Genomic DNA, 26994 nt, shown 5'->3' on the forward strand with positions numbered 1-26994 from the left:
GTGTGAGTGAGTGAGTCTGGATGTGTGCAGAGTGATGTGAGGTTGTGAGTGTGCAGCGGTGCGTGCATGAACCTCGCGTGTGTGTGTGTGTGTGTGTGTGTGTGTGTGTGTGTGTAGTGTGTGCACAGTGCGAGCGGAGCTGGGAGTGTTTGGTAGGTACGGCGGTGCGGGTGGGGTGGGGATGGGGGGTAGGGGGATGGGGGAGGGGCGTCTGAGGGGGTGCCCCTTCCCTCCCCTCCTTCGTCCCCCCTCCCTCTCCCTCCTCCGTCCCTCCTCCCACCCCCCCCCCCTCCTCCTCATCCCTCCCCCTCCTCCCCCACCCCGGCCCGGCCCGGTCTGCGGCGGCGGGAGCGCGCGGCGCCGCGGAGGCCGCCCCTCTGCGGAAGGCGGCGGGAGAGGGAGGGAGGCAGGCCGGTGCAGAACGTCCGGGCCGGAAGCGCGCGGGGCCCGGCGGGGCGGCCGCGGACATGTGCAAGATGTCGTTCAAGGTGAGCGCCGCGCCTGCGGGAGGGCGCGCCGGGCGGGCGGTCGACCTGCAGCGGCGGGGCCGGCACCCTCCGTCCGCCCGGAGCCGCCGCGGGCCCGCAGGAAGGGGTGGGCGCCGCCCAGAGGTGGGCTGCGGGGACCGGGAGGGAGCGGCCGGGCAGGGCTGCCCGTCTGGTTTGTGATCTGGGGGCGCGGGCTCTGCGGGAAAGGCTTTGCGCACTTCTGGCTGCAGGTGCGGTGAGCCGGGCCGCGGGGCGCCGGGCGGCGGGGACTGTCGCCGGGGTAACGGGCGGGCGGGGGCGGGGAAGGAGCCCTGGGTCGGCGCTCTTCGCGGGGACCCGGGCTGCCGCACCGATTCCTGCATCCGCGTTCCCGAACGCCAGCCGCCCCACTGCCGCTTCCTCCCGGAATACTTTCTCGACGCTGGAGCTGAGGGACCAGCGCCGAGCGAGCTGCAATTGATTACCAGGCTGCAGTTGATTACCAAAGAGTTTATTAAAGTCATTCATTTAACCCCCTCATTTTCGGGTGAAAATGAGGTTCATTGATTTGCCTGTATTGAAGATGTTAATAAAAACATTAGTTAAAATGGACTGAGCACATAAAATGTGCCCAACTCTGATCCAGGGGCTCCACGGTTCAAGTTCTGAACCTTCCGGCGTAACCACGAGATGGTACTTTGCCACTGCCGCCCCCCCACCCCATCACCACCACCTTTTCTAAATAAGAAAACTAAAACACGAAGAAGTTAAGTAACTCTTCCTACAGCCGTGCAGCCAGTGAGCGAATGGTGTGCAGACTGAAACCCTAGTGAGTCTGGCTCCACGGCAAGTGTGATCCCAGCTCTTACAATAGCTCATTTAAGCAGAGGAATGTCGCTGTGAGATTTGCATCTCAGAAAGATCTCTGAGCGGGTGGGCTTCCCAGGTGGCTCAGTAGTCAAGAATCCGCCTGCAATGCAAGAGACACTGGTTTGATCCCTGTGTTGGGAAGATAACCCTGGAGAAGGAAATGGCAACCCACTTCAGTATTCTTGCCTGGGAAATCCCATGGATAGAGGAGCCTGGCTGGCTATGGTCCATGGGATCGCAAAAGAATAGGACATGACTTAGGGACTAAACAACAACAGTTCAGAGACTAGAACCGAGCTGGGAGACCAGTCAAGACTATGTTGGGGACATCTTGTTACCAGGCTAGGTACCAGACTAGGGCACAGATTTTGAGAATGGAAGAAAACAGACGAATGTTGAGTGACTTAAACATTTTTAATCAGCAGAGTTTAGTGATTGATATTATTCACTGGGCTAGGGAAGGCCAGAGAGATAAAGATAAAATGTTTGGTGTAAAGTTTCAGGATGGAGATGAGTCCAAGTAGAGATGTTAGACAGATGTACAAACTGGAAGCCCAGGAGGGTAGTCTAGGAAGGAAACAGAGATGACATTTAAGAGTGAACAGTGCTAAGTGGTCATTGAACCCATGGGATTGAATGTGGCTGCCCAGTGAGATCATGTAAAGATAGTAAATTAGAGGACTGAGAACAAATTCCTAAAGAACCTCAGGACTTAAGAATGAGTGGAATAAGAGAAACCCATTGAGAAAATGGGAGGGCGGGGAAATGGCAGGCAGAAATGTATGAGAAGAATCAGAAGCATGTGCAGTCATTAAGCCAAGAATCTCTAGCCTTTCAATAAAGGTGGAGAGGGACGCAGAATTAAATACCTCAGAGAAATCAAACAAGCTAAGAATCGAAAAGTGCCCATTGAACTTAGTAATAGAAGAGGCTCTGGTGACCTTGTTGAGAACAGTTTCAATGCAATGTTGTGTTCAGAAGCCAGACTGTAATAGCTTAAAAAGAGAGTGGGTAGAAACCACAAATGGAGAGAACTCTTTCAAAAAATTGGAAACAGTGACTGAGGTGGGAATCCAGATTTGGCCAAGGGTTTGTTTGCTTTAAAATGATAGAGACTTGAGCATCTTTATTTTTTTATTATTATTATTTTTGGTTGCACCACACAGCTTGGAGGATCTTAGTTCCCCTGAAAGTGAAAGTCGTTCAGTCATGTCCGACTCTTTGCAACCTGATGGGCTATACAGTCCATGGAATTCTCCAGGCCAGAATACTGGAGTGGGTACCTGTTCCCTTCTCCAGGGGATCTTTCCAACCCAGGGATTGCACCCAGGTCTCCTGCATTACAGGCAGATTCTTTACCAGCTGAGCCACCAGGAAAGCCCAAGAATACTGGAGTAGGTAGCCTATCCCTTCTCCAGTGGATCTTCCCGACCCAGGAACCCGAATCTCCTGCATTGCAGGTGGATTCTTTACCAGCAAGGATTGAACCTGAGCCCTCAGTGAAAGCATGGACTGCCAGGGAAGTCCTGATCATCTTTAAATGATAATAGACATTTCAACTCTAACGGCAACCCACTCCAGTACTCTTGCCTGGAGAATCCCAGGGATGGCGGAGCCTGGTGGGCTGCCGTCTATGGGGTCGCACAGAGTTGGACACGACTGAAGTGACTTGGCAACAAGACATTTCAACAGTAAACAGACAACCCAGTTTTGAAATGGGCAAAGCCTCTGAATAGAAGTTTCTCCCAAGGAGATACACAAATGGTCAATAAGCCACTGAAAGGATATTTGACATCAGTAGCCATCAGGAAATGCAAATCAAAACTGCAGTGAGACACCACAGTCACACCCCTTAGGATGATTATAGTCAACAAGACAGACAATGAGAAACATTGGCAAGAATCTGGAGCAACTGAAAACAACAACAAAAAGAATGTGGAGCAATTGAAAACAACAACAAAAAGAATGTGGAGAAATTGGAACCCTCCTCCATTACTTGTAGGAATGTGAAATGATACAGCGATAATAGAGAACAGTCTGGTCATTCTTCAAAAAAATTAACCATAGAGTTGCCATAGGACCCAACAATTCTGCTTCTAGATGTATATGCAGGAGAAATGAAAACATATGTCAGGAATTTATATCTCATGGTGGTGGAGACTGGGAAGCCCAAGATCAAGCTGTTGACAGTTTTGGTTTCTGGTGAGAGCCCACTTCCTGGCTTGCAAACAGCTACTTTCTGACTGTATCCTCAGATGAGAGAGAGAGTGAGCTCTAGTGTCTTCCTTTCTTTGTAAGGGCACTCACCCCACCATGGGGGCTCCACCTTCATGGCCTCATCTAAACCTGATTACCTCCAGACATCACACTGGGGGGTTAGGACTTCAACATACTAACCCAGAGAGGAGAGGACATAAGATTCGGACCATAACATGGTGTATCCATATGATGGATCATTCAGCCAGCAAAAGGAATGAATCTCTCATACGTGCAGCAATGGGGATGGACCTTGAAAACATTATGTTACGTGAAAAAGGCCAGACACAAAGGCTTCATGTTACAGGTTTCCATTTATATGGTGTTAGTCACTCAGTTGTTTCCGACTCTTCTGCGACCCCATGGACTATAGCCCACCACACTTCTCCGTTCATGGAATTCTCCAGGCAAGAATACTGGAGTGGGTTGCCTTTCCCTTCTCCAGGGGATCTTCCTGACCCCGGGTTCAAACCTGGTGACTCCTGCATTGCAGGCAGATTCTTTACCGTGTGAGTCACTGTGGAAACCCCCTCCCCACCATTCATATGAAGTGTCCAGAATAGGCAAATCCATAGAGACAGAAAATAGATTGGTGGTTGCCAGGAGCTGGGGGAGAGGGGGTAATGGAGAATGATTGTTAATAGGTATGAGGTTTCTCCTGGTTGATGAAAATATTCTGGGATAAGGTGATGCTTGTAAAACCTTGAGATTAAAATAAAAACCACTGAATTATATGCTTTAAAAGGATGGGTTTTTTGTTTTGTTTTGTTTTGTTTTGTTTTGTCAGTCTATTTGTTTTTGTTTTTGTTTTTTTTTCTTTTGTATTGGGGTACAGCCAGTTAACAATGTTGTGATACTTTCAGATGAACAGGAATGGACTCAGCCATACATATATATGTATCAATTCTCCCCCAAACCCCCCTTTAAAAAGATGAATTTTATGGTATTGGGTTGGCCAAAAAGTTCATCTGGGTTTTTCATCATAGTTATGGAAAAACTTGAATGAACTTTTTGGCCAGCCCAATATGTAAAGTATTAGTTCTAAAACTAAAGTAAGTCATGTCTGACTCTTGTGACCCCCTGGACTGTAGCCCAGCAGGCTCCTCTGTCCATGGGATTTTCCAGGCAAGAATACCGGAGTGGGTTGCCACTTCCTTCTTTAGGGAATATTGCCCACCCAGGATCAAACCCGGGTCTCTTGCATTGCAGGCAGACTTTTTGACCGACTGAACCAAGTATCTCTGTACAGAAGTGTTTTAAGATGGCAGCAGGGAGTGCTGAGAAAGCTTATGCGTGGAGAGGATGGTCGAGCTGAGTGCTGAAGTTCTGAGGTGGGAGAGCAGAGGCACTGATGTTTTGTAAATCGAAGGCCAGGATGAGCTCAGAATTTGCGGTGGGCAGAAGGGAAGATGCCAACATTTTCAGTGAAGAAGGAAAAATGATCCAGAGGCCACAGCTACCTTGAGGTGGGGCAGAGGATGAGAAAGGTGGGATGGCCTGGGTCTTGAAGCAGCGGAGATGTGTACACCTGCTGAGAAAGGGTGTCTGGAAGTCAGGTGAGGAGGGTCCAACCCCATTCCCCGCCGTAGTGTGTCTATGGGAGCAGGTTTAGCAACCCCTCCCTGCACCCCTGTCCCCCGCCCCCCACCCAGGGAGACTGGAAGCTCGGCGCTAGGTGAAGGAGGAAGACAGTTGACTTTTTAGATAGTAGAGGAGTTCTAAAAGGCACATAAAGAAGATTTGAGGGGCAGCGGGGGAGAGTCGAAGGCTGGGTGACTAATCGTATACTAGCCCCAGCTAATATCATGTTGTTTAGTTGCTCAGTCATGTGACTCTTTGCGACCCCATAGACTGTAGCCCACCAGGCTCTTCTGTTCATAGGATCCTCCAGGCAAGAATACTGGGATGGGTTGCCATTTCCTCCTCCAGGGGATCTTCCCAACTCAGGGTTCAAACCCGTGTCTCTTACATCTCCTGCACTGACAGCTTTACCACTAGTGCCAGAATGTGCCCACAGCCCATGATAAATATACAGGATGTCCCTGGTGCTTTAGTGGTTAAGATTTCCCCTTCCAATGCAGGGTATGTGGACTTGATCCCTGGTTGAGGAGCTGTAAGATTCCACATGCTTCTTGGCCAAAAATACAAGACATAAAACAGAAGTAGTATTGTAACAAATTCAATAAAGACTTCAAAAAGTGGTCCACATTAAAAAAAAAAAAGAATCTTTAAAAAAATAGCAACTATTGGGAATTCTCTGGTAAGTCCTGTGGTTAAGACTCAGTACTTTCACTGCTTGGGGTCCAGGTTCAATCCCTGGTCAGGGAACTAAGATCCCCCAACCACTTTTATTGTACATTTTTGGAAGGGTTTTTATAATATTGCTTTTAAAATTATTTAGCAACAAATAATCTTTAATTTAGACTTCTCCAGTGGCTCAGTGATAAAGAATCCACTTGCCAGGGTAGGAGACACAGGTTCAATCCCTAGGTTGGGAAGATACCCTGAAGAAGGAAATGGCAACCCCCTCCAGTATTCTTGCCTGGGAAATCCCATGGACAGAGGAGTCTGGTGGGCTACAGTCCCTGCGGTCGTAAAAGAGTCAGACATGAATGAGTGACTTAAGAACAGCAACCTTTAATTTACATTTGCCCATGATTTTTCTGCAATTCAGTAGTTCTTGTATATTGGGAAAATCAGACCTGCAGATTATATTGTGTCAGCAATATTTTGTGAATATCAATTTTAGCAATTGACATGTTAACATTTTGTAGATATTGAATGATGTTTTCATTGACTCTGATTTTGGAGCCATTGTTTCATTTTCATAGGTGGCTGAAAGGTTGGAGGTCCTAGGCCCTTTGTTTCCAAGGCCTGCATTGAAAAGACTCAGCTGTTGGCTGAGTCTGTGGGTGGATAAACAGAGCTTTAGAAACCACAATTTATCTTCTTCTCGATGACTCAGAGTCACCACTTGTAGGACTATTTGCTTCTGAACCACCGGGACACTTGTTTTATCCTTCCTCCGTTATGTTGTCAACAGTCTCTTCTCGCTGGTAGCGCTTTACCTTCAGTAAATTTCCTCTATCAACGTTTTGTTGTAGTTCAGTTGCTCAGTTCTGTCCAACTCTTTGCGACCCCGTTGACTGCAGCATGCCAGGTTTCCCTGTCCTTCACCATCTCCCGGAGTTTGCTCAGACTCATGTCCATTGAGTCGGTGATACCATGCAACCATCTCATCCTCTGTTGCCTCCTTCTGCTGCCTTTAATCTTTCCCAGCATCAGAGTTTTTTCTAATGAGTTAGCTCTTCTCCTCATCTTTGGCCACCTCATCTAAAGATTTGACTCATTAGAAAAGGCAACTGCTAATTTGTTCTGGTTGGGAAAGGAGATACATATTTGCTGGAATTGTTTTTAAAGTAAAAAGAACTCAGAGTGCAGGTCTGAGTCTTTTTTGTGGAAGAAACCTCATGGATTTCAGTACATTGACTTTTGTCTTTCAGTTCAACTCAGTTCAGTCACTCAGTGATGACCGACTCTTTGTGACCCCATGGACTGCAGCATGCCAGGCTTCCCTGTCTATCACCAACTCCCGGAGCTTGCTCAAACTCATGTCCGTGGAGTCGGTGAGGCCATCCAACCATCTCATCCTCTGTCGTCCCCTTCTCCTCCTGCCTTTGATCTTTCCCAGCATCAGGGTCTTTTCAAATGAGTCAGTTCTTCCCATCAGGTGGCCAACGCATTGGAGTTTCAACTTCAGCCTCAGTCCTTCCAATGAATATTCAGAAGGAGTGATTTCCTTTAGGATTGACTGGTTGGATCTCCTTGTAGTCCAAGGGCGTCTCAAGAGTCTTCAACACTACAGTTCAAAAGCATCAATTCTCCGGTGCTCAGCTTTCCTTATAGTCCAACTCTCACATCCATACATGACTACTAGAAAAACCGTAGCTTTGATTAGATGGACCTTTGGTGGCAAAGTAATGTTTCTGCTTATTAATATGCTGTCTAGGTTGGTCATAGCTTTTCTTTTATCTTTATAACAGCTATTTCAACTACTCAGGATTTATTCTTCGGGGCTGAGGTTGCCAGAAGTCCAGCACAATTTGTAAGTTAGACCCTAACCCAGTGAGGGGGAGTCACTATTCCAGAGTGTAGATAGCTAGATGAAGAATAATACCTGGGTCTTTCTTGATCATGTCTTACCAGAGAGGATTTGTTGTTTAGTTGCTGAGTTGTGTTCAACTCTGTGACCCCATGGACTGTAGCTCACCAGGTTCCTCCATCCATGGAATTCCCCAGGCAAGAATACTGGAGTGGGTTGTCATTTCCTCCTCTAGGGGATCTTCCTGACCCAGGGATCGAACCGGTGTCTCTTATGTCTCCTGCATTGGCAGGCGGGTTCTTTACCACTGAGTCACCAGGGAAGCCCTGAATGCCGGGTTCCATATTGGTGGTGGAAATTGCTTATGCCTTGGCCAGACATAGAGGAACTTATACTTTCGATCCTTGTTCTGAAAGTATGTAAGTTATCTCAGAATCAACTCCAGTTCATCAATCATCTGAAATTACTTGGATGAGCCACAGGAAAATAAATTGATAAAGCCATGTATTTTTTTTTGACAGCTTTATTGAAATACAGATCACATACCATATAACTCACCCAGTTAAACTGTCCATTCCAGTGGCTTTTTTTTTTCTAGCATATTCAGAGTTGTGCAACCATGAGTACAATCCATTTTAGAATATCTTAATCAACCCCAAGAGAAACTATGTACCTGTTAGCAGTCACTGTATTCTTCTCAATAGCCTCGTTTCAGAAAACTGCTAAACTACTTTCTTTTTTTTCTTTTTTTAAAAATTTATTTATTTAATTATTATACTTTACAACATTGTGTTGGTTTTGCCATATTCTACCTCTGTCAGTTGGCCTCTGCGGAACATATATGTGTTAAACAGACTTTAGGCATGGTCTTGAGTTCTGAGTTTGGAGACGCCAGTGTTATACAGGCCTACCTCTATGGCAGAATGCCTGAGTAGATAAATCACTTACATATTTTTTGGTCAGATGTTTAGCTTTTTGGAAAAACCACAGTGGTTTTTATTATTTTTTAATATTTTATTTATTTGGCTGCCTCAGGTCTTGGTTGCATCATATGGGATCTTTCGTTGTGGCACATGGAGTCTAGTTGCGGCGTGTGGGCTAAGTAGTTGCAGTGTATGGGCTTAGTTGCACCTTGGCATGTGGGATCTTAGTTCCCCGAGAACCCACCTTGGCATGTGGGATCTTAGTTCCCCGGGGATTGAACCAACTTCCTCTGCATTGCAAGGTGGATTTTTAACCACTGGCCCACCTGCGGAAGTCCCCTAAATTACCTACTTTTCCTCTGTGGTTTCCTGTCATTTGCAGAAGTGTAGTGATACTTACAACACAGGTTTAACGCTCAGTTAAGGTTTTTAAGTGACTCTGTAAATTTCAGCCATTTAGCACAAAGTGGAACAGTAAGATCTCAAAAACCTCCTTCTGCACGTGGTCTCTCTACCCTTCTTATCTCCTCATTTAATGTGGCTTCTAACACCAGAGAAATTCATCATTGAACAAAGTCAGTGTTCTCTTGATTAAATTAATTATACACACTTAAAATCCACATGATTTTCAATCGTTTTTTAAGCCAGTAGCTGAGATCTCTACCCCCTCTTAGCTTTTAATCAAAATTCCATTTCTGTACAAGTAACAACTTCCCTTCTGTGTTTCTCTCCCCTTCCTTCCTGTATTTAATTTCTGGTAGTGTGCTAATGAGCAGTGTGTGAGCCAAAATTTTAGCAGTAAAGGGGGGCTGGGGGAAGAGAGGAGAAGATGACATATGTGGAAGATTGTCCCCTGGTTTTCTCACAAGGTATAAGATATAGGATCTCAGACTTTGGACCCAAACAGATTAGGTTTGAATCCTAGCTCAGTTACTTTCTAGCTAGATGACCTTGAGTAAGTCATTTCTGTGCCTCAGTTTTCTCATCCTAAAAATGGGAACAGTAGCATCTACCTTGTGAGATTGTTCTGGGAATTAAAAGTGTTAGAGCAATGAGAGTGCCCAGCACGCTGCCTGACACAGAGCAGTACCCAGCGTAGGTGGTTGTTGCTGTAACTCATCACATCACACTGATAACCTGATGCCAGAGGTGCAGAAAACCAAGAAAGAGGTTACATAGTCACCACCGGATTGGTGAAGTGCCTTAGGATTTGTGTGAGGCATTTTCACATGCATCGGCTCCTTTCAAGGCTTAAGGGCTGCCCTTTATAAACCACATTTTAGGATTATGTGCATACTGTGCCCAGAGGAAGTTTGGAAGTTTACCAAGCAATGTGGTCTGTAAAGAGAAAGAAGGCCAGGGGACTTTCTCTGTTGGCAGAAGAGGAGCTTGGCATGAGGTTATGAAGGGGGTCGTTGGGGTCGCCACGCTTGTTTCTTGCTGTCTCAGGAGGAGACTTCTGCAGGAGGCAGGCAGGGGGATGGCTGAAAGCCTAGCCTCGAGCTCCAGACCGCCTGGGGCTGCAGCCTGCCTTGTTGTTCTCACTTATGTCATCTGAGCAGTAGGGTAGTAATGTTCCCACTTCACTGAGCTGTGTTGCAGAGGATGTGCCAGTGGTATGGAATAAGCATTTGGTAAGAAGTAGCTTGGTCTTCCCAGGTGGCGCTAGTGGTAAAGAACTCACCTGTCAGTGCAGGAAACATAAGAGACACAGGTTTGATCCCTGGGTGTGGAAGATCCCCTGGAGGAGGGCATGGCAATCCACTCCAGTCTTGCCTGGAGAGTCCCATGGACAGTGGAGCCTGGTGGGCTACAGTCCACAAGGTCATGAAGAGTCAGACATGACTGAGCGACTAACCACAGGAGGACTCTGCTTTTAGAGCTCACATTTCTTGAGTGTTTACTATCGAAGTGCATTTGCACATATTACCTCATTTATCCTCTAACAACCCGTGACAGAAGCACAGTTGACCCTCTGTGTCTGCCGGTTCTGCATCTGTGGATTCAACCACAGACCAAAACTATTCAGAAAATTTCAGAAAGTTCCAAGCAAGAGAGCTTGAATTTGCCCTGCCCTGGCAACTATTTACATAGCACTTACATTGTGTAAGGTATCATAAGTAACCCACAGATGATTTAAAGTATATGAGAAGATATGTGTAGGTTATATGCAAATAGCTTATATGCAAATACTGTGCCAATTTATATAAGAGACTTGAACATCCACAGATTTTGGTATCTGCAGGCAGTCCTGGAACCAATCCCCCAAGGATATTGCCTGTATTAGCACCATTAATACTATTCTCACTTTCCTGGGGCAGAGAGAACTTAAATAACCCTTCCAAGGTCACAGAACAGGGATGCAGCAGGGTCAGGACTTGAACTTGGCTCTCTCTTACCCCAAATCAACAACTTTCTCATGCCTCCACCTGCCAGTAAATCAAGCCCTTGAGGGAAAACGAAAGATTTACACCTTTTCCCAAAGCTCAGTTTCTGGAGCCTTTTATGAAACGAGGATGTCTAGCCTGTGCAGGAGAGGAATCCCCGAGGCCATTCTAAAGGCAGGAGAGGCTCCTGACCGGAGAGCTTGTTATGACAATAGAAGCTTGTGGTTTACAGATGGTTTTTGAAAGGCATGTGGGGTTAAAGTGAAACAGAATCACCGAAAATGATTTACAATTTACTTCTCTCAAGTTCTCATGTTTCCGGAAAAGCCAGCAGAGCTGTTTCCATGGTGCATATTAAATTATCTTCCTGATTCACCCTCCCATACTTTGTGCAGTGTTTCTTATTAAAGGGGCATTGTTTCATGATTTATATACAAGTCAAACCCGCCTGCCATGGCTTCTCGTAGTCACAACTGTAACATCAGGCCCAGCCTGATGTAAAAGCCACAGACACTCGGTGTGAAAACTGAGACAGTACAGTTTACACCTTCAGGGGAAGCAAATGGTTCACCTGCAATTTAAGGTGAATTTTTTTCCCTCCTAAAGAGCCCGGAAAGCATTGCAAGTATGTTTGTAATCTGCTTATCGCTCCCTGCTTCTCCACGCTCTCATCCAAGAATGCACAAGAACGCTAAGTTGGGTACGTGCTGAAGGGCTTCTCAAGTGAAATCCTCCCACCCCAGATGCTGCCACCCCTCTGCCACCCCTGGACTTTCCCTGTGTTGGCTCCTCAGAGCAGCCAAAACTGTTGGTGTCTGCTTTTTTTAACTATTGATGGTGAGTTAGGTACTGTTAGGGCTTCCCTCATAGTTCAATTGGTAAAGAATCCACCAGCAGCGCAGGACACCCTTGTTCAATTCCTGGGTCGGGAAGATCAGCTGGAGAAGGGAATCTAGTATTCTTGGGCTTCCCTTGTGGCTCAGCTGGTAAAGAATCCACCTGCAATGTGGGAGACCTGGGTTCGATCCCTGGGTTAGGAAGATCCTCTGGAGAAGGGAAAGGCTACCCGCTCCAGTATTCTGGCCTGGAGAATTCCATGGACTGTATAGTTCATGAGGTCGCAAGGAGTCGGACACAACTGAGCAACTTGCACTTTTCACTAGGTCTGTATGTAAAAATGTATCAATATTCTTAGAAGATGTATTACAGATAAGACTCTGGGTCAGATGAGTGCTTTTAAGAAAGAAAGTGTTAGTCGCTCAGTCATGTCCGACTCTTTGTGACCCCACCAGGCTCCTCTGTCCATGGAATTCTCCAGGCAAGAATACTGGAGTGGGTAGCCTTTCCCTTCTCCAGGGAATCTTCCTGACCCAGGGATCAAATCCAGGTCTACCTGCATTGCAGGAGAATTCTTTACCATCTGAGCCACCAGGGAAGCCCTGAGATGAGTGCTTTCAGCTTACCGAAAAAAAGTATTTCTGTTAATTTGAATACTAAAAAATTTCCTGTGAATTCATCATTAGTAGCAATACTCTGATTTTAATTTTGCCTGTTGGTTCTAACTTTGTAAAGAAAGTGGATAGAAGGAAGGAAACTAGTGTTTATAAGCACATATAACATGCCAGATACAGTATTAGCCAATTAACCTACATCATTTTTTAAATTTACTTCTATTTTTTAGTTGTAGTATGATTGCTTTACAGTTATATGTTAGTTTCTGGTGTACAACAGCATGAATCAGCTATAAGGATACATATTAATATATCCCCTCCATCTTGAGCCTCCCTTAACCTACATCATTTAATTTTTACCATAAACTTCAGGGCATGTCATGTGATCTCCATCTAAGCAAGGGGAAACCAGGACTTACCAGGGCCAGTCCATTGCCCAAAGCCAGACTTGAAACCCAGAGCTGTCTGGTTCTGCCTGTCCTTCCACCCCCATCATGGACTTTTCTCTGCAAATCTAAATCAGTGCATTTTAGAGAAGCAGGTGGTGCTTCAGTCAGCTCTGCCACTCTAATTCTGGAGAACTGTTCTCCAGCTCTGTTCTTTCCATAGTCATGGTTTCAGAGTTAACATAGCAACTTTAAAACGACCCCACACTGGAGTGAAGGATCCACCTGAGGCTGCATAGCAACATTTCATGCCCAGAGTTCTTTGTTCTCAACAGAAACCTCTGGTGAGTTCCAGCTGAATCAAAGAACCTTTGGTAGAGGGAGAGCGAGGCGTTTACCCAGGCGGCTGGAATTGAGTAGAAAGCATTGACAACTCAGAAAGTTAGTTTGTCGCTCGCTCAGTCATACTCATCTCTTTGCAACCCCATGGGCTGCAAACACCAGGCTCCTCTCTCCATGGGAGTTTCCAGGCAAGAACACTGGAGTGGATAGCCATTGCCTTCTCTACTGGATCTTCCTGACCCAGGGATTGAACCCAGGTCTCCTACATTACAGGAGGATTCTTTACCATCTGAGCCACAGAAAAGATGCTGGTAAACTCAGAATTGGGAGTGATTTCCCTCCGCTTAGAGATAAGAGACATTTGGGAACATGGCAGAGAAGAAATAGCAGTTAGGCACGCCTTGAAGGATTGGGGAGAATTCTTTCAAGCAAAAAGGAAACTGAACAAAGACACAGAGGCAGGAAAGTGAGGACATTGGTGGGAAATGGAGAATATTAATAGTGCTGTGTAATCAACAACCCGGCTCTCTGCCACAGCCCCAGGGCTCGGGTTACCCGCATCCCATAGCCAAGTATACCTCGTATGCAACGATGACCCGCTGCGGGAGGAGCACACCTCCCAATGATAAGACACATCTGGAAACTCTCCATTTTGAATGGCAGCACGTGTTTGCGTAGCAGTGGTCACATTAATGAAGGTCAATTTTAAAGATTCTGTTTCATTTTGCTTCTGCAGAAGGAAACCCCGCTTGCCAATGCGGCATTCTGGGCAGCGAGGAGGGGCAACCTGACTCTGCTCCGCCTGCTACTGAACAGCGGCCGCGTGGACGTGGACTGTAGGGACAGTGTACGGACTGGTCCATTCGGTACCCGCATGCTAGGAGCTGGCTGTCCCCCACTGGCATGAGAGCACCTGCTGAATACCCTGCCCTTCACAGTGCTTGTCCCCTTTCCCATGCGCTTGTCCCCCTTACCATGTGTTTGCTTGCCTCATCCTTTTCAAAAAGTCCAAAGCACCATTGTTATTGTTCAGTTTCTAAGTCATGTCAAACTCTTTGCGACCCCATGGACTGCAGCATGCCAGGCTTCCCTGTCCTTCGCTGTCTCTCCTGGAGTTTGCTCAGACTTATGCAGAGTACCGTGGGGAAACATATCGAGGAAACCATTATCTGCATCAGACAGGAGGGGCCACAGTAGGGGAAGAGACAGATCCCTGGGAAATCAGAATTGGCGAAGTCCAAGAAGAAAAGGGGTACGGGGTGATTCAGGAGCCTGCCATGGATGGAGGAGTTGGATTTTTTCTGCTGAAAGATGAAAGTCCCCCACCCAACCTCATTTCCTTCTACCTTTGCAAACATCAGTTCACTTATCAGTGATGGCGGGGAACTAAAGCAGGTCCTCCCACCCTCTGGCAGCATCGCTTGCGGAGTCCTTCCCTCCCCAGCCAGAGGCAGTGATCTCTGTTCTCAGCAGGACCTCACGTCTCTGGGGACTAAGAGGACCTCAGATGAGGAGAGAAAGGAGATGTTTTGATTTTAGGGATTAAATAGAAATGTTTTCACAGGAGCCTTCTTGTTTTCCTGAAAACAGGGTGTGCCATTTCCAGCTTTTATTACACAAATTTGGTAGGTGATATCAGCCACCAGCCCTAGTGAGGTATCAAAGTTTGCTCCCCCTGCCCCCCGGGGCATTAGCACAGGACAGCTCAGGGTTCTCCTCCGGACCCACGTGTAACTTCCTCCCCACTTACTCTGTGTCCCAGAGTCAGAGCTCTCTGGCTTGCCCTCAGGCACTCGCTTTCCTCCGACCTCCAGTAGGGTTTGGCCAGTGGGAGCCCTGGCGGGAATCAGAGGCTGGGAGGACAGAGATATTGGGGAGTCCAGCCCCCCCATCCTGACTGGCAGCAACACCCTCACCCTGTCTGTCCAGGGAGCCACCACCTGCCTCTCGTGCTTTGGGGCCTGGGCTGGTATCGAAGCCCCACTGTCCCTCCCTGTCAGTCCTCTTCTTTGTGGTTTCCCTACATCCAGAGCATAGCTTTATAAATAGTCTCTTTATTATGCTTTCTTTCCAGTTATCCCAGTTTGAATGTACCGTCTGTTCTTTGCCAGGACCCAAACTGATACGGGGTCTTGGGCATCTGTGAACTGGTTGTCTGGTCTTACCAGGGATTGCTGGGCAGCAGTGCCGTACTGTACAGTTCTGGAGTGGGAACACCCGAGTTCATTGTGGTCTCACCCACTGACCATGTTGATGACCACTTACTCCTTTTTCTTAAAGTCACCCCTTTCCAGACACCCCTGACTTCCAGCTCTGTGTCCCTTCCTACATCCACAGATCCCGCTTCTTCATTCTCTTTCTCCTTTGTCCCAACCTCTGACTTTTTCTCAGTTGACCATGTTATAGAAGTGAAATGCAATCCATAAGGAAGCATTTTGGGGTAATTTGTTTCATTCATCTTCCCTTACTTTAATATAGATAAAGCCTGACATTTAAAATTTTCTTTGTGAAATGTCCAAGTCAAGTGCTCTGTGCTTCCTCTAGCTCATGATTGATTTGTATTTTGAGACCAATGTGCCCACGATAGAAAATTTTTCTTTTTTTTAAATTAATTGTAATTGGAGTATAGTTGGTTTACAATGTTGTGTTTCTGCAAAATGAATTTCTGCATATAGCAAAATGAATCAGCTATACATATACATGTATCCCCTTTTTTTGGATTTCCTTCCCTTTTAGGTCACCATAGAGCATTGAGTAGAGTTCCTTTTGCTGTACAGTAAGTTCTCATTAGTTATTCAAGTCCTTGAATCATTTTTAAAGTTATTTATTTATTTTATTTATGCATTTTTGGCTGTGCTAGGTCTTCATTGCTGTGTGGGCTTTTCTCTTTTTGCAGAGAGCAGGAGTTACTCTCTAGTTGCTGTGTGCAGGCTTCTCATTGTTGTGGCTTCTCTTGTTGCGGAGCACAGGCTCTAGGACACATGGGCTTCAGTAGTTGCAGCATGTGGGCCCAGTAGTTGCGGCTCTGGGGCTCTAGAGTAGTCTCAGTAGTTGTGGCAAATGGTCTTAGTTGCTTTGCAGCATGTGGGATTCTCCAAGATCAGGGATCCAATCTGTGTCTCCTGCATTGGCAGGCAGATTCTTTACCACTGGACCACCAGGTCCTGGAATCTTAATGGTAGCAAAGACCTTGGCAATCATCTCATCCAATTCCTCATTTTAAAGATGCAGTAAATGAGCCCCGGAAAGTGTGAGCAGTGTGCCCCTCAGTGTGCTAGTGGCCCCCGGGGCGCCTGACTCTCACTTCTGTAGCCTCTCATTGCATCTTTACCTGAATCAGTTTGAAGACAAAGAATTCTAAACTCAGAAAACCGACTAGTGTCACTCAGCCCACCTTTTTGCATTAGTAATGGTGTTTTGGCTCAGGAATCATTTAATAGGAGTCATAAAATAAGGCCATTCCATTGCTGCTGCCTCAAAATACAGTAGCCATGGTTCGCTTGGACTGTGTTTCTGATGGTAATGGAAGTAAGCGAATGTTTAAATTGAAAACTCCAGCCTCAGCAGTTTGTCATTTTGCTTTCTCCTGCATCATCTGCTTTATAAGATTATTCATGAGGCACTTTTCTTTACTGCGGGAGCTGTTGCGTTCAGCTCAGCCATGTCCTGGGAGGAGCTGACCTCGGCAGCCTCTTCTCCGGGTGCCTCTCTGACGTCATGGTGGCCTAACTGCTCACGTGTCTCTCCTCCCCCCAGCATGGGACCACACTCCTCATGGTCGCCTCCTATGCTGGCCACATAGACTGTGTGAAGGAGCTTGTCCTGCAGGGAGCGGACATCAATCTCCAGAGAGAGGTAGGTCAGGTTGGCACGTGAATAATAGTAATGCTGGTGACAGAGCTGTGAAGTTTACACAGTAGTGAGTTGCTAAGAAGGACTGTTGAGTCCTTTGGGACATGAATTCAAACAAACTCTGGGACATAGTGGAGGACAGAGGAGCCTGGTGTGCTGCAGTCCATGGGGTGGAAAAGGGTTGGACACAACTTAGTTATTGAACAAGGACTAGAGTATAGCCATCCCAACAAACCTGGGCGGGGGGAATTGGTTCCATGACACCCCCCCATCCTGTGGATACCAGAAGCCACTGATGCTCAAGTCCTTTATATAAAAGTAGTATAATATTTGCATATAACTACACACATCTTCCCATATGCTTCTAACATCTCTAGGTTACTTTTTATACCTATGCTTGGCTGCTTCAGTCACGTCCAACTCTTTGCAACCCTATGGACTGTAGCCCACGAGGCTCCTCTGTTCCTGGGATTCTCCAAGCAAGAATACTGGAGAGGGTTGCCATGCCCTCCTCCAAGGGATCTTCCCAACCCAGAGATTAAACCCATGTCTCCTGCTTTCCTGCATTCATTACCCACTGAGCCACCTGGGAAGCCCAGTTATGTAAATAGTTGCTGGTGCATGGGAAAAAAGTTAGAAATTTCTGGAATATTTTCAATTTTTTTTCTGTGGTTCATTGAATCCACAAATGCAGAACTTACCGATACTGAAGGATGACTCTAATCGTTGCTTTTTTCCTATGTGACAGGAAGCCCATGTTGCAGACCATGTTGTGTCTAAAGAAGGCCCAGGAAGGGACCATTGGTTGTACTTTAATTGAACAAAACTTCTCAGGCCCTTGTTGCACCTGACGTAACCAAACCTCCTTAAACATTCATATGGTTCACCCTGAGCCTAAATCAGTTCTTCCTTCTTCCCTTGGGATGAGATGTTGTAGAATGTATAGGATTTTCATAGAGATCGTTATATTTTAGAAGGATCAGGTCACCCACCTGTTGTTAGGGAGGCTCCCTGGCTAGCCTACCTCAGCCATCGTCACCAAACCGTGTCTTCAGAGAGCTTCTCTGACCAGCTGTGTGTTAAATAGGTTCTCCCCCCAAAATACCACCACATGGTGACTATTGGACTGACATGGGAGCCTGTTTGCACACTCATTCAAGGGAGTCCCAATTGGCCGGAGGATCCATTCTTGGTCCGATGCAGAGGAGCAGTGGAAGACTGGGCATTCAGGCCCAGGGAGGCTGCAGGTATTTCCAGACCAGTCCAGGGCCTGGTGAGTTCACCTTTGTGGAGTCACATCCAAGGTCACACCTAGAGTGAACGTGACCTCAGTCCACAGTGACTCAGACCTCAGGTGGGCATCCATGAGCAAGCTCCAAATGAGACAGCAGTGCTTGGTTCTCCTTGATCCACTCTTATTGGAGGTCCTGCCCTGTAGTTCTTTCAGAAAGGATGATCCCCTGAATTCCCTGAGCCAGGCCAGTCTGGAAAAATAGCCAAAGAGAGCCCATTACCTCACCCTGCATGTTTTAGATGCTGGAAGAGAGTGCCTGGCAGTGCTGTGGAACTGACACTCCGAGCAGACTTCTTCCTTGGTTCGTTTGTAATCTGTTCTGCACTATCAGAATATTTGTCTCCTAAAGAAGTACTGCCATTATTTTCTTTATTTGTCTATCTATAGACACATAGAGTTGCACACTTTGGTAGTCTTTAAGATTCATGGCTATTAAGAAGATGAGGGGGCTTCCCTCGTGGCTCAGTGGTAAAAAATCTGCTTGCTGATGCAGGAGATCCAGGTTTAATCCCTGATCCGGGAAGATCTCACATGACTCGAAAAACTAAGCCTGTGCCCCACAACTATTGAGCCTGTGCTTTAGAGCCCAGGAGCTGCAACTACTGAACCCAAGAGCTGCAGCTACTGAATCCCACATGCCTAGGGCCCATGCTGTACAAGAGAGGTCACTGCAATGAGAAGCCCATGCATTGCAACTAATGAGTGACCCCTGCTCGCTGAAAATAGAGAAAAGTCCACACAACAATGAAACCCCAGCTCAGCCAAAAATAAATAAAATTATTTAAATAAAAAATGATGATGAGGAGGAAATTCCCTGGTGGTCCAATGGTGAGGACTCCACGCTTCTACTGCAAGGGGCATGAGTTCAGTCCCTGGTCAGGGAACTAACAAGATCCTGCATGCCATGCAGTACAGGCAAAAACAAAAAAAGAGTTTTCCCATTCTAGCCCAGTTTTCTCATCCAGACCTTGTTACATCTTAAGGTTTCTGGAACCCAGCATTCTTTACCCTGGTCACTTAACCTGAGCAAGGAATAGTCTGTTCAAATGTAGTCCCTTCAGGCTAGAGGTTTATATGTAAGGATTTTGTTTTGTTTTGTTTGCAATCATATCAGTCAAATGAAATGTAACCAAATATCTTTAAAACCAGCCTCTCTCTCTCTCTCAGTCAGGTACAACCGCCCTTTTCTTTGCTGCCCAACAAGGACATAATAATGTCGTGCGATTTCTCTTTGAATTTGGAGCATCCACTGAATTTAGGACCAAAGTAAGAGAATTTTCTTGATTTTATACCCTATTGAAGAATTTCAGCAGTTATGAGTATTCATTTCTCTTCATTTATAGTATGAATGTTTGCTATGCTATTTACAAGATTTACAAGCTAAGAAGTTGGGTTTCACAAGGTTAAGTTGTAATGATTCAGGGGTAGTCCTAGGAATTCAATTCAAAACGTGACATTTTTTACCCTGGGCTAACAATTGGAGAATTTAGCAGGTGGGTGGGGTTGGAGGGTTTGTGGCTTACATTCTTTCTTGTATTGGTAACTTTCTATTCTGGGACAGTAAATTTTGTTATCACAATGGATACAGTAGAAGGTGCTTTATGACTTTTCCTGTTCTCTTCTGCTTTTTTCTGCTTCAGGGTTAATCCCAGTGCTGTGATAGGAATTACTGGAAATATTAAGCCAATCCTAGTGAATCTTGAGAGATTTCTAAGGAGGCTTTGGCAGGCAGTTTACTGTCTGAGATGTCACCACTGAGATATATAACATTCAGTTCATATGGTTGGGTGAAGAATTATAGTTCTTCCTTAAACTATAAGGAATTATAGTTCTTCCTTAAAGAAGTCATTTATTCTTCACATTTGACATGTGAATAAGAAAACTGAGGCTGCAGAAAGATCCATTTATCTTCACAATATGATTTTTCTTGATAATATTTTGTAGCGGAAGAATTTGAACTGTCACATTTTTATAATTGAAAACTTCTGTCTAGCCCAGTCATAAAAAATTCTTGAAAATTTGCCCTAGTTGGAAACTTTTAGGTTTTCTTAATTCATTGTGTGTGATATGTTGATATCAAGGGAGTTTCCAATGGGTTTTTTTTTTCCTGTTAAAACACTATGAAGTAGATCTGAATTTCAGAAAGGGTTTCTGTCTTTTCTAAAACCTGCCGTCAGATAGTGTACATGCCCCTAGACATGCTGAGTATAATATACAGTAATCCAAAACACATGTGTTCATACTCTTTATGTTAATTATCATTTAATTTTTAATTATAAAAGTGACACAGCTAAAAAAAGTGGAAGTTATACAAATCTCAGGCTCAACTCTCAACTAAGTCAAATGACTGTGTGTGACCAACTGCTTCATTCTTCCTGGGTAACAAGTTAGGGCTGGCCTTTGTACATGAGCCAGACTGTGCTACCCTGGAAATCCATGGAACACAGGCCCAGGGCGAGCAACTCCAAACATTTCCATTGGGACAGCTGCAGGTGGCCAAGAGCTTTCTCTGGGAAGAGACAGTGTTGGGAAGCTTTGGGTTTTAATACAGTCCTGTCATCCAAAATTGACTTTGTGTCAACAACTGTTCTCATTGTAATTAAACTTTCGTGCATGCTAAGTCATTTCAGTTGAGTCTGACTCTTTGCAACCCCATGGACTGTAGCCCGCCAGGCACCTCTGTCCATGGGATTTGCCAGGCAAGAATACTGGAGTGGGTTGCCATTTTCTTCCCCAGGGGATCTGGCCGACCCAGGGATCAAACCTGTGTCTCTTATGTCTCCTTCATTGGCAGGCAGGTTCTTTACCGCTGGTGCCACCTGAGAAGCCCTATGTCCCCCCAAATGTGTTTTTTCTAAACCAAAGGTATCAGCTCTTCTATAACAATCATCATGTTTTATCTATTCTCTAAACCCAGACAAAGAACTGGGCAGATTGACACAACATAATGTGGAAATGTTGGTGCTAATTGCTATTATTAACCAATTTCTTGATGCCCAGCCACCCCATGCCACGCCCATCTCCACTGATCTCAGCCTTCCAATCTCTCTCCTTCATTTCCTACCCTCCAAAATGCCTCTCTTTCCCACCATATAGCCGGTCCCTCGCTGAAGCCTTACTCAGCCACGTGCATGCTCCAGCATCTTGCAGCTATAGCAGTGTTTCTCCAAGGGATCCCCCCCACCCCGGCACCTGCACCTCACAGTCACCTCTCATGACTGGTCAAAAGCCTATATCTGGGCCTCACTCCAGATCTACTGAATCTGAGGGTGTGGTTTTGAGAGTAGGCATTTTGAATAAACACTCTATGCCCAAATTTAGGAACCACACTGTCTTGTTTATGATTTGTATTTCAAAACCAGATTCCACTTTCTTCCATTATTTATAATTATCTCAAATGTCCAAATACCCATTCATAGAGCCAAACAAACAGCACAGCAATCCTAGATGGAGAAAGAAAAAACCTCAGCCCAGCACCTGAGAAAAGCCATTAAGGGCTTCAGTTGACCACAGATTCTGAGTCAGTAGTGTGGTGTGGTTGGCGTCAACGCGAATTCTAATTTAGGTGCAGAGATAAAAGCAAGAGTTGATGGAACCAAGGAATGTCCCGTCAGACCGGGTCTACTTTGCAGTGCTCTGTTGAGAGCCCTAGCATCCGCATTTTAAGAGATTTGGACAGATTGGCATATGTTCAAAGGAAAATGCAAAGTAGGAGCATGCGAAGCATATGGAATATGCTGTAGTTATCCCTGCTCTAACTGCATGTAGATCTCGTCCAAGAAGCCAGGGGCCCAGAGATCGACTCCCTAAATACACCTTAATCTCAGAGGCCTACAACTGGGCAGACCCACAGGAAGAAGCTAGTTACCATTCTGGTAATTCCAAGACACAACTGGTTGGTACAGTCTTTCTGTTCTTTGTCTCCTTTATCGAGAGACAAAGAGATGATTCTGCATTTGACATGAGGAATTTCTAAATTAATTATAATAACTTAGTCAAATATCTGTAATGTATCTCAAGCAAGTCACCTGAGCATACAACATAGTGATGTCCTGAAGACGAACTCTAGGGATTTCCCTGGTGGACCAGTGGCTAAGACTCCACACTCCCAATGCAGGGAATCCAGGTTCAATTCCTGGTCAGGGAACTAGATCCCACATGCTGGAACTAAAAGAGTTCTAGTGCCACACTAAAAAGATATTGCATGGCGTAACTAAGACCCAGAGCAGTCAAAAAACAAAATAAAACAAAAGATGAACTCTGTCACGCTTATGAAGAAAAAAGTAAAAGAGATCAAAGAGGAAAAGTCAGTTTGTTATTATGTATGGGAAATGCTTTTCCAAAATTCTGACCATTCGAAGAGCATCTGCCTGGTAAGATTTGTGCCTGCCCTATTTCTAATGCGTTTATTCTTTGCGTGACCGCAGGATGGAGGCACTGCCCTGTTGGCCGCCAGTCAGTACGGGCACATGCAGGTGGTGGAGACCTTGCTAAAGCACGGAGCCAACATCCACGACCAGCTCTACGTGAGTGTGTTTCAAGGGGGCTTTCGGGGGACACTTGCTCATTGCCTCAGCACATACAGCATCACAGTCTAAATTCTGATGCCGGAAGTGGCATCTGAGCCATCAAGGAAATAAAAGAGTTAACTGGATGAGCCTTTTCTGTGTAGAAATCACATGATCTTTATTTATCTTTGCTCTTTTAAGTCTCTCGCACATATGATTTCACATACCTACACAATTGAGATCTTCAAAAATCATGTGATACCTATTTCTTTATGACAAGCCCAGTGTATGGACTTGCTGAAAACCAAAATAAACTCTCCTGTTGTAGAGCTCTTTGGGCGGAAGAGCACACAAAAAAAGGAAAAATCAAGTTGTTTGGAAGAGAAGTGAGGCTGGATGGGGGAAGATCTCTGAAATACGTGCATGCCATCGACCTTGAAAGGCATCCACTACCAGCGTGGGTCTGTTTGCAGCTAATTGGCAATTAGCACATTGCCCAAATACTCTTAATGGTCGCTGTAATTCTGTAGAATTTATGGCAAATGTTATTCTGGTTTTGGAGGAAGAAGTAAAACATGGGAGATGAAGTGACTGGACAGTCTCATGGTGAGGAGTGCAAGAATCCCTGCTTCCATTTATCTAGGAGCCGTATTTGAGGCTATTGTACCACCAGACATGAATCCTGTGCCCAGGAGCACTAGACTTTCATAGCTCTGTAATGAGATGTGTGGGTGTGAACTTTTCCATTTGAACACCCTTTCCACAGTCTACACGGAACCTCTGACAGATCACAGGCCTCTTTGAAGTGCAGAGGAACTAGCCTTAGCCTTGGCACTTCAAAACCTGCTCCCACTCTTTGAGCCGATAGCATTCCTGGTACCATGACTGAACTACTTGACCGTGGTCTGAAGGAGTGATTCTCAACTCTGGCTGCACAGGAGAACCACCCAGGGAGCATTAAAAAATTTCACTTCCTGAGTCCACCCAGGCTTCCCCAGTGGCTCACTGGTAAAGAATTCTTGACCCCTGGGTTGAGAAGATTCTCTAGAGGAGGTCCCGGCCGCCCACTCCAGTTTTCTTGCCTGGAGAATCCCATGGACAGAGGAGCTTGGCGGGCTACAGTTCATAGGGTTGCAAAGAGTCGGACATGACTAAAGTGACCTAGTACATGGCTCAGCATAGAATTTGAACTATTGGGTAACATTCTTCCATCAGGCTCATTGAGGCGGCACTTAATTTTAGAAATGCAGAGTTTCTCCAGGGATCGAACCCAGGTCTACCCGCACTGTAGGTAGGACGCTTTACCGCCTGAGCTACCAGGGAAGCCTAGAAATGCAGAGTTTCTAAACTCTTCTGTGATAGGGTAACCTAAAAATTCGATGCTCCAGAACTTCCATTTTATGTTTAGAACTTCTACCCTTACCTGAACAGTCCAAAATAAATGTTTCCATTAACAACAGTTGAAATACAGGGCAAGGGAAGTGGCATGAGTGATTCCTGAAAGCTTCTAGAAAAACAGAACTGTGTAATGCACGGTAAAAAAAAAAAAAAAAAAAAAAAAATCCAATGAATGCAGGGAAGATCCGTTTTGGAAAATTCATAAGAGTTAGCGCTACTATGTCAGAGAAGCCTTTCTGTGGCAACACAGTAAGGAACAGCTGAAAATTGTATCCCCGTATCAAACATCTGCTTTAAAATCTGTCCAGGCTGATTAATTTCCTAATGATTGCCTTGGGGGGTCTGACTGCTCTGCTGACACCCAGTGGAAAGCCAGCACCCTCTACCTGGTTGGACTTGCAGGGAAGGTGCTATGATGTGGGTAGTGTTCTGACGGGAGGGGTGGTTATTAGCTGGGAGAACTAGTTTTCCACCGTGCATGTGAAAGTCATGAGGCTCGCCCTGCCCTGTGAGCGCTGTCTGCGTGGAGAGAGCGCCTGGCAGGAGGCATACTCTGGATGGACCGTTGTACTTGCTGAAATTAACCAATGGTGCATCTTCAAGGAAAAAAAAGCCCAGAAGATGTAGACACCCAGTTAAAAAGAGATCTAAAGAATTTGGTAACAAGCAGATACTTTGGGTTTTCATGCAGGACTGCCTAGTTGTGTGTATAGGTATTGTTGGAGTCTGCCGGCCTGGCAGGGAGAAAGTTCATGGACATTCTTACCAGGGTGGGTATTCTGAAAGCATCTTGTGTTTTAAAGCATAGAGAAACTGAAAGTCTGGAGAACATGGATAAGGAAACACAAAAGAGAAGGCAGTAGGGAATATCTAATTAAAAGGATGGGGCTTCCCTGGTGGCACAGTGGTAAAGAATCCTCCTGCCAATGCCGAAGATGAGGGTTCGATCCCTGGGTCAGGAAAATCCCCCAGAGAAGGAAATGGCAACCCACTTTAGTATTCTTGCCATGATAATCCCATGGATAGAGGAGCCTGGTGGGGTACAGTCCATGGCGTCGCAAAGAATCGGACACAGCTGAGTGACTGAACAGCAACAAACAAAAATTAAAAGGATACTGTTCATACCCGATTCTTAAAAGCACACAAAATAGATTTGGGGGATTTGGTTGTTTTTTTGTTTTTTAATTAACATGCATTTGTGTGTGTGTATGTGGTTTTTTTAGAGTTTTAATGTGCTAAAAAATTTAGATTTTTCGTATTCTATTTCATATGCTTTTTAGAGCACAGCCTCAATAGTTGTGGCACAGGGGCTTAGCTTCCCCAAGGCATGTGGGATCTTCCCAAATCAGGAATCAAACCTGTGTCTCCTGTGTTGGCAGGCGAATTCTTTACCATTGAGCCACCAGGGAAACCCTTTGTTTTTGTTTTTTAAATGAACAACTTAGCTCTTAGTGACCAATGGATTGCAATGGAAAATTGTATTGTGTATTTTTTTTAATCCTAAATAAAAGAGAGTGGACTCTGAGATCACGCAACAAAAGCAGAAGGCGGCTTATGAGAAAGCTGTGTGGACAGAGAAAAATGATGACTCTTTGGAAAACCAGAGTTTTGCAACTAGATGTATCATAAACTCTATGACCAAGATTTTATAGCGTGAACAGTCATTGCATATGTTGTAACTTATCCTTAGACAGCTGTCTATTTTCAGCTTTACCTTTCAGCCTTACTTAGTGTGATGTTTTAGAGCTAGTCTTCAAAGAATAAAATACCATGCATAGTAAAAAGGGGGAAGGGAGGGGTGGAAATGGAAACTTCTGTTAAACATATGTATCAGTATTATAAGATCGAATTTCTTTTAAAATAAATAATTTTCTTAACACTTTACATTTGCCAACTTTCAGGATGGAGCCACTGCACTCTTCCTAGCAGCCCAAGGGGGTTACTTGGATGTGATTCGATTATTGTTATCTTCAGGCGCAAAAGTCAACCAGCCGAGGCAGGTAATGTTTGCACGTGTGCATGCGTGTGGGGCGGTGGGCAGGGTGGCTTGCAGTCTGTAGCAGCACCTGCCTAAGATAGCCAGTCAGGTCTGGGTGTCTCTAAAGCCTTTTTGCCTCTGGATGAAAGTTCATCCTTGATCAAGGTTTCTCTCCTGTTCTTTGCTTTGGGCTCACCTGAAAGCCTGTGAAATCAGGCTGACATCACCATTCCATATGTTTGGTGTCTGAGGTCAAGTACACACTCTGCCACCTCCTGCTCAAATAAATGACGTCTGCACTGAGGTCGGGAGAGTAGGCTAGACTGGGACATAGGTAAATCGAGGCGGGTCAGGGAGCCGTGCCCTTGCTCAGCTCCTCTGCTGCTATGGTGCCTTATCTCTTCCCCACCACTTCTTGTGCTGAGCCAAAGGGGTTCTTAGTGGGTTCTGTAGTTTCGTCTCACATTACAGCACTGTTGAGACTTCATTTACCAAAAGCCAAGATGTTATTTGGAGAATCAATTAACTGATACTTAAAGAAAGGACCACAAGGTAACCCAGGGCTTCCCTGGTGGCTCAGCAGTAATCTGCCTATAGTGCAGGAGACACAGGTTCGATCCCTAGGTGGGGAAGATCCCCTGGAGGAGGGCATGACAACCCACTCCACTATTCTCACCTGGAGAATCCCCACGGACAGAGGAGCCTGGTGGGCTACAGTCCATAAGGTCGCAGGTCGGACATGACTGAAGTGACTTAGCATGCATGCACAAGGTCATGTTT

The 26994-nt window shown here is 45.6% G+C and overlaps 1 protein-coding gene across 1 annotated transcript in view; it reads left to right on the forward strand.

The window, feature by feature from the left end:
* The first annotated feature begins 316 nt into the window (after positions 1–316).
* Positions 317–26994, forward strand: part of ANKRD29 (ankyrin repeat domain 29) — a 51266-nt gene continuing 24588 nt past the window's right edge. The window contains exons 1-6 of the mRNA XM_043889457.1: positions 317–488; positions 13921–14031; positions 16941–17039; positions 19498–19596; positions 22758–22856; positions 26138–26236. Coding sequence (XP_043745392.1) covers positions 468–488; positions 13921–14031; positions 16941–17039; positions 19498–19596; positions 22758–22856; positions 26138–26236 — 528 coding nt within the window. The 5' untranslated portion in view covers positions 317–467. The remainder of the gene's footprint in view (positions 489–13920; positions 14032–16940; positions 17040–19497; positions 19597–22757; positions 22857–26137; positions 26237–26994) is intronic.

Source organism: Cervus elaphus, chromosome 27, assembly GCF_910594005.1.
Source record: "Cervus elaphus chromosome 27, mCerEla1.1, whole genome shotgun sequence".
Taxonomy (NCBI): domain Eukaryota; kingdom Metazoa; phylum Chordata; class Mammalia; order Artiodactyla; family Cervidae; genus Cervus; species Cervus elaphus.